This window comes from Lupinus angustifolius, unplaced genomic scaffold (genome assembly GCF_001865875.1).
Source record: "Lupinus angustifolius cultivar Tanjil unplaced genomic scaffold, LupAngTanjil_v1.0 Scaffold_39_110, whole genome shotgun sequence".
Classification (NCBI taxonomy): Eukaryota; Viridiplantae; Streptophyta; class Magnoliopsida; order Fabales; family Fabaceae; genus Lupinus; species Lupinus angustifolius.
The window spans coordinates 3,639-12,646 of NW_017721166.1; the positions used below are offsets into that span (position 1 = coordinate 3,639).

At 33.7% G+C, this 9,008-nt stretch overlaps 1 protein-coding gene across 1 annotated transcript; it reads right to left on the minus strand.

Annotated features, from left to right (window-relative positions):
* Positions 1-1,265: 1,265 nt before the first annotated feature.
* LOC109338725 (RNA-directed DNA polymerase homolog) lies at positions 1,266-1,718 on the minus strand. The gene has a single exon (XM_019576016.1). It carries the CDS (start codon positions 1,716-1,718, stop codon positions 1,266-1,268), a length of 453 nt encoding a protein of 150 aa, XP_019431561.1.
* Between the last annotated feature and the right edge of the window lie 7,290 nt (positions 1,719-9,008).

Sequence of the window (9,008 nt, forward strand, 5' to 3'; positions counted from 1 at the left end):
ACGAGCACAATATATGAATGCTATGTTTGGTTCATCCATCTTTATGCTGATATCCTCCTAATAAACTATTCCGAAATAACCGAGAGTACAGGTCCCATAACAAGCCGATTTGAACGCACCAAATTCATTCCTTGCAAGGATATGTGATCATTCTGTTTGAATGAAACTGTCCATTTCAGGATGGTGTCGTATCAAACACTTCCTCTCATCAAACCTGATTACAAAGAGGGTTTCTCAGAGATTGTCTAGCCAGCGCTGTGAGAACTGTCTGATCCAACAAAAAACCTCATCTAGGAATACAAGGGACTCGTCTCACCTAGACCCTCCCTCCTGAATACTCAGCTTACTCTTGTGGGCTTCTTCCAAATCTTCATTCTCATATCTGGGTCACTTGGCACCTAGATCTAATTCTTGCATCTTAGTGCTCCATCAGCTCCTTCTAGAAATTCTATTGCCTTAACCGATTCCACTAGTACTCTCTTCTCTTGTAGTTCTGGATCTGAACTTTGTAGACCTTTGACTTGATATAGAAACTTGTTAGTAACGGTAAGCATTCCTAAGGCCTTGCTCTTAGGTTTCATTTGGATAGCCTGATTCAAATTTCTAAACTCTTCTATCAGTTCCATCTCTCTGACCATCATGGTCAAAATGTGCAGAGATTTTCTACTCAAGGCATTAGCCACCATGTTAGCTTTTCCAATGTGGTACTAAAGATCAAAATTGTAATACTTGAGAAACTCCATCCATTATCATTGCCTCATTTAGTTCATTCTGATCAAACACGTACTTCAGACTTTTATGGTCGCTGAATACTTCAAATCTCACACCATAGAGATGATGTCTCCTGATCTTGAGAGAAAAAAATGATTGCAACTAGTTCCAAGTCGTGCGTCAGATAGTTCTGTTCTTGTGGTTTCAAATGTCTTGAAGCATAAGCCACTACCTTCCTTTGTTGCATGAAAATATAACCTAAACCTTACTTTGACGCGTCACAATACAAGTTGAAATTTTCATTTGGGTCTGGCAAAACCAACACAGGTGTTGTGGTCAACCTCTTCTATAACTCCTGAAAACTTGCTTCACATTTTGTCGTCCATACAAAGGGTTTGTCTTTCCTCGTTAACGTAGTTAGCGGCAATGCTAACTTCGAAACTCCTTCGATGAGTTTTTGATAATACCTTGCTAATATGATAAAACTACTGATTTTTGTCACCAACTTTGGAGAATCCCATTCCATCAATGTCTCCACTTTCACAGGATCCACATCAATTCCTCCTATCGATATCACATGCCCAAGAAAAATCAACGATTCCAACCACTTGCAGATTATCTTTCAAAATCTGCAGCACCACTTGCAGATGCTCGACATGTTCATCTTGATTCTTCGAATAAATCAGGATATCATGGATAAACACGACCATAAATGTGTTGAGGTATGGATGAAAATTCTTGTTCAGGTAATCCATGAACACTGCAGGAGTGTTGGTTACACCAAAGGGTATTACAAGGTATTCGTAATGGTCATAACACGTCCGGAAATTTGTCTTCGGAATATCTTCTAACTTCACGCATATTTGATGGTACCCAGATTGAAGATCAATCTTTGGAAACATTATAGCTACTCTCAGTTGATCCATCAAGTCATCAATCCATGGCAACATGTATTTGTTCTTGATAGTAACCTTGTTCAATTTTCGATAATCGGTACAAAACCGCATATTGTCATCCTTCTTCATGAACAAAACTGGGGCGCCCCATGGAGAAACACTCGGTCTCACGAACTGTTTCTACAATAGGTCCTCCAACTACTTCTTCAAGTCCGTTAACTCCAATGGTGCCATCCTATAGGGAGCTATAGAGATCAACCCAGTTCCAAGAACCAGATCGATAGCAAACTCTATGTCCCTCACCGGAGTAAACTAGGAATATCATCCAGAAAAACTTTGGAGAAATCCCAAACTACGGGTATACTTCAAATCTCTCCTCCAACTGAAAGTACACAAGATTTGTATCTTCGATCGAAAATTACAAAAGAAACAAACAATCAAACAATTTCACACAAGAAAGCATGTACAACTATGCCCCAGGCCGGATAGGATTGAACATGCTCTGAAACCACTTAATGTAACGCCCCAAAAATCACTTCATAAATAATGTAATTAATATCTTAGAAAAATAGGTAATTTTTTTCTTCTATTATGTAATATATAAATCACATATGGTTTTCTTTATATCCATTCTTTTTTCAAGGAGTCACATTTTTATAAACTACGGAAATTAAATACTTGGTACCTAATGGTAATTGAAAATTGTAAAACACTTTTCTAAATGCTTTTCATTATAAAACACTTGACCCCCGCAACACACACAGCAAGGTGTTGTTTGGTCTAGTACAATGTGATCACAAAATACAAGGTGGAATCCAACCATCGCCTAAACTGAAAACTGTAAACTAAAAATAAGTACAAAATAAGCTGAGGGCATTACCATTAAAAAAGTAATCTACACAGGTATCCCTATTCCAGAAAGAAAAATAAGAGAAGCAGCTCCTCGAGACTAGCTCCAAGACTAGCCGGGGGAATAGAGCCCTTTCTCGGATCCTCCTCAAGCTCTGAGTCTGATGATCAGTCCACCTGAACAATGAGGTATACAAGTACACTATAATGAAAGAGAGGGAGTAAAAAATCTAATGAATACTCTTCACTGATCTCATGGAATTACACATAATATCACACCAAGACAAAAAGCAAATACATATATAACATGTTATCGTACACGTATGTGTCGATGATGAATGATGCTTGTAACTCAGGATTTGGGAAGAAATATCCACGGATACAACATATGAATGCTATGTTTGATTCATCCATCCTTGCGTTGTTATCCTCCTAATAAACTATTCAGAAATAACCGAGAGTACAGGTCCAATAACAAGCCGATTTGAAGGCACCAAATTCATTCGTCACAAGGATATGTGATCAATATTTTCCAACAGAACTGTCTATTTCAGGACGGTGTCATATCAAACACTTTATGGGAATCATTTCATCCATCCGCTTCAAGATTAAATATTCTTGAATCATCTTTTATCATTGAAAGTCTTAGAACAAAACACCACTTTAAAATAAAAATTTAACAAAACTTGTACTTTTGAAGTAAGATGTTCTTACTAAGATAAACATCTTAAAGTAAGATTATTAATTTAAACTTACCCTTTTAAAGTAAGTCAACTTAAATAAAAATCAACACTTTAATTAAGACTTTTTAAGCCACACTTATCACTTTAAAGTAAGTTTATCTTAACAATGTCCACACTTTAAATAATTTACTATCCAAGACTTCATAAAACTTTAAGTTTATAAAGTCAAGACTTTAATATGTCATATTTTATCCCAAATCATTACTTTAAATTTGAAATCAAAGGATAACATTTACTAATTAAACCCTTAACACATAATACTTTCAAACAACACTTTTTCAACAAAAACTCATCATTTTCCTTAATATGGTTCACAACTTCACCAATGTGCTCAAGGGGTGTCATCCAACAACATTTCATTCTAGTTTTTCAACTTGTCAAGGAAAAAGTTTTAGTTTTTCAACTTGTCAACAATTTAGGCCAAATGGCAAGGAAAAAGTTTTAGTTTTTCAACTTGTCATTAAACGGTTTTTAGTTTTTCAACTTGCACTTTTTAGACGGTTTTTAGCTTAAAGAGAGAAAGTGAGGTGGAGGTATTTTTAGGAGTGCCCTACTCCCCATCAATTCATATTTTTTGGAAGAAATTCTGATTTTTAGATTTTCTAGGTGGAGGTGTCAGTGCATGATGGTGAGAGGAGGTTGGTGAGTGACTAGTGAGATCTGAAAAGATTTGCTTTTACTTGGTTGACAAAAAATTGACTCATGATGAGACCAATAATTTGATATGATTGATGTGACGATATTTCGTGATTAAAATCATGCCCGAGTATTATCGGGTAACTTCGTCCGGGGATGCACGATCTTCCGATTTAAGCTTTTCACCTGAAATGCCTAAACATGAATTTGGAGGTGAAAAATATCTAGAGATGGATTACAGACAAACTTGGTGTCTATTTTGACTTGTAATAATATTTCAAAGTCAACGGTGTAATCAGAATTCGAGTCCGAGTTATGGAACTGAAAATCACACTTTTCTCTGGCCGAAACTCAGCTAAATGGCCCAAAATCGTCTCAGAGACTTTTATTCTCCAAAATTCTTGAAAAATTAAGGCAAGCAAGAAAATCATAATACAAGATTAAAACTCAATATAGGTTTATCCTAAAACATTGCCAATTAATTTCTAGAATTAATCCGTTAATAGTTAATTAATGAATTAAACATGAACAAAAAGAACACGATGTTACAAAGTCCATCTCTGGTTTGTTTGGTATTTATTGTGTTTGCTGATATATAGTAAATTATGTGTAATATATTATGTTAACTTATGTGTTTTCAACTAACGTTTAAATAAAGGAAAATGCATACTATGTATAATATATGGTGCCACTTCCTAATAAAAACGCATGTTAAATTTTTGTTCCATTTGTCTACAACTTAATAAACTCTCTAATAATAAAAATATTAAAATATGCGTACATTATTACTCAATTTGAAATATATTAGCAAAATAAAACAATTCTTATGTTTAACAATATGTGATTTAATTCAAATGTTTTTATATGAGCATGAAAATGGTGATAATTATTTGGGGATTAATCAAAGGATGGAGGTCGGTCGTGGTAATACTTCTTGTCCTCATATCATCCTTGAAGGGTTGCGATACATCGTTTCTTTTCCTTCGATTAATTTCTAATTTAACAATAAAACCAATAAATATATTATAATTATTTTCAAACCTCTTTGAAATGGGATGCGATGCAAACATTAGTTTATGTTACTTCACCCTTTTTAAAGATATAATTATTTTGCCGATAAACCATTCTAAAACCAGAACTACATACTCTTGATTTCCCTATTGCACCTGGGGATATGTCGGAGCAAGATGAAGTCTCATTAGACCCAAAAATAAAAAAAATGTATTTTGTTTAAATAAATTAATTTCAATAAATTAAGAGTGTTTTCATTCATGTAATTAGTTAGGATACCATTTAATTACGGGCAGACGATGTGCTAATATCTTCCTCGATCCGTAATTGACTCCCGAACTCAAAGTCTGATATAAAAGACCATTTATCCTACTTTGGGCTTAAAATTGAGTTTTCCATGTCTTAACCTCAAAAGATGTGGTGGCGACTTCAAAGAAGTCCCGTAGCCGAAAATTGGGGCACAACAACTATACTTTTCTACACAAACCACTTACTTTTCTTTTCACTTTTCAAAATTACTACCTCTCCCCAACTTGTATACAACAAAAAAAAAAGCAATGTTCCCTTGTCCTATTTCAATTGGGAGGTGATAATTTGTTTCCTTTATGGCTCAAGGTTTCTATTCAATAAAACATTTTAGGCTCAATTGGACTAATAAGGGAAAATCATTTTTGTAACCTCTTTAGCCAAGTGGTTAATTTTAAGAAATATGTGCCTTAATCCTTTCAATGCATTCTAATACCATGACAATAAGAGACACAAGCATAGACAACTATCTAAGAAAATGAAATATGACTCTCATGCATAACAACTAAAAATGTACATGTATCAGCTCAAAACTCACACCACTCCATTCATCATGCATTCCTAATTTTAAACAAGTTCATGTTACATTTTCTAAGGCTCACATGATCATAATATTTAAGTATGATAATTCTAGTTATGAGTACAACTACACCATTTCCTAAAGTCAAACATTCGCTATTCAATTTCAGTCTTTTCATGTGAGTAGTGCATCCAATTAGATCAAAACCAAGACATTACATATGAACTCAAAAAATAAAACATGTTATGAATCCCAAGAACTACTCATTCTTAACTAGCACAAAAATCAAAAGGAAAAGAAAACATGACATAATGGAATTTGGGTTCTCAATTATGTCCATTGCTTCAACCCCTCCATGAAGTTTGAATGGTCATCAGCTCAAGACTATTGAGAATGCGGTAGCATTTCCACCAACTATGTTCCAATTTGCACCACAAAACTAACATCAAAGGTACAATGAAAAATGAAATGAAAATGAAAAACAATAGTAACATTGGGTTGCTCCTAAAAAACACTTATTTAACGTCAATAGTTTGATGAGTGATAGATTATGGTTCACCGAAGTGAGTTACAGTTATGAGACTGTGGGTATCATTTCCCAGATAAGGCATAATTCTTTGCCCTTTCACTACCCAGGATCATTGTGCGGCTAGGTGTATATGCTCAATAGCACCATTTGACACGATTTCCTTGATCAGGAATGGACCCGATCACTTAGACTTAAGCTTTCCCGACAAAATTCACAACCTAGAGTTGAACAGAAGCACTTGTTGACCAACATGATAGTCTCTATTGATAAGCTTGTTGTTTTGATATTTCTTGATACACTCTTTGTATAACTAAGAGGAATTGTAGGCTTGATACCTGAACTGTTCTAATTGATGCATCTGAGTTATCATTTTCTCTTCAGCTAAGATGTCATAAAAGTTGAGGAACTTCATTGCCCAATAAGTCTTACGAGTAAGTTCAATTGGTAAATGACAATGATTTTCCATAGACAAGTTTAAATGCAGTAATGCTAGTAGGGATTTTTAAAGTTGTTCTAAATGCCCAAAGAGCATCATCCAGCTTTAGGGACCAATCCTTCTAAGATTTTGAAATAGTTTGTCCTACGATCCTCTTAATATCTCGGTTGGAGATCTCAGCATGCCCATTGGTTTGAGAATGATAAGATGAAGTCACCTTATATTTCACTCCATCGTATTCTAGAGCTTTGGGAAGGTGAGAGTTGCAAAAGTGATAGCCTTCTTCATTGATGATGACTCAAAGTGCACCAAAATGATTAAAAAAATTCTTATTTATATTTGATCACCATTTTGCCATCAACAGTGGGAGAGACAATTGCTTCTACCAATTTAGGCACATATTCCACTGCCACGGATGGTGCCATGTTGTACGCCCTGGTTTTTTAAATTATATATTGCCTACAAGTTTTCAAGCCCACGTAGAAAAAGAACTGCCAAGAAAAAAAGAAAGGTCACAACAAATAAAAGTTAGAACTTTTAGGAAGACAAAAATAAGGGAGTTTCTATTTCATATACAGACCAGACATTGCCTTCAAAGTATTTTCATTGCTTTTAAATGTTCTTTCACTTCTTAAAGGTTGATTTTTATATAGTTCTTTTTGTTTTCCATTTCATTGTTTCTATTCTCCATTTCATTTTTCCATCATCTCTTTAATTTCCTTCAAAAGCTATTTGCCTTTATTCTTTGTATGTTTTATTATTTCCATTTCATTGTTTATGTTATATATTTAACACTATTTTCATTTCATTATTTATATGTTGTTTTGTTACCTTTATTCGTTGTTCGCTTCATTGTTAACACTATTTTCATTTCATTATTTATATACATTACCTTCAAACGTTATTTTGTTGCCTTTATTCTTTGTTTTCTTCATTGTTTATGTATCAAAGTTTCTATTCACTTTTTGACTCTTTGTAATTTTTAATTTTATTGTCTTTATTCTACTTTGTTTCTATTATATTTTATTATGTTTGCAATAATTTTACCTATTGTCACAGTAACCATAGAAAGAGTCTTATCACTTATGAAGATTGTGAAGAATAGATAGCATAATCAAATGGGAGATGCATGAATAAATGTATATCTAGTGACTTATATTGAGTGAAAAGTGTTCAACAACGTTGATAATGAATTGATCATTCAACTATTTCAAAATACGAAGTCATGTAGATTTCAATTATGGAGTGTGAAATTTATTTGATTAATTATATTTAAATTTTGTGACTTGGTCATTAATGTTTTTATCTTTTTATATATGATGATATCTATTATTTTAATTTTTCACATGTGTTGCATGTCCTACTCTCAAGTCATAGATACATCATTGTCCATCGTCACAAGAATTTATAAGTGTGTGTGGGAGGATGAAAATTGTCCCATGAAATTAATTCCCTAGAAGTCAAACACTTCCACTTCTAAGATATTTTGAGGTGACATTTCATCCCTCCTACTAATCCCTATGGACAGCCGGCATGAGTCACAACTGTGCACATGATAATGGCATCCTTAAATAATGTGGACCAATAAAACCAAGATTGCATAATCTTGCAGCGATTCTCTCCCCATTGTAATACCCGCCATAGGGTGTTATGCATGTCATAAAGTGTTCTTTGCTTCATTTGATGTTATACACCATATCAGCAGCCCATCATCACAAATTTTAAACATAACGATCATCACACTAGTAATGAGTAACATCTTGGAATGAAACAACAATGATTCTCGTTTCTTTGTAGTTAGCCAGTTCTACAAACCACAACCGTTCTCAAATATGGAAACTCATCAGTGATTTACCTTTCCTTTGTTGTTACCTCATCATTGAATAACCAAAAGAGGTATTCAACCACTAAATTTTCTTTGCCGCTCTAATCCTTAATTTGCATGTCAAACTCTTGCAACAATAAAACCAAATCAATAAGTCGTGGTATAGAGTCTGCTTTTCTTAGAAAGTATTTTATGGAAGGATGATCACTAAAAATTATTACCTTAGAGCTAATGCTGTAACTCCAGAATTTTTCATGTACATACACTATTGGTGTAACTATATCCTAGCAACTAAATTAACATGATAACTATTTTGATTCATCAACATAATTCTATTTCTACAAACTATATTGACAAAATTGAGAGTTATGAGTTATCAATATAGATCTATTCCTAGTAACTATACTATCAACATAAATAATGTGGCTCATTGGTATAAATACATTCCCAGCAATATTACGAACTAGGTGAGATATTTTAATTCATATTATAGAGCATAAATTCATTCATACATTAACAACCTAACTATCATACTAAAAGGGTGTC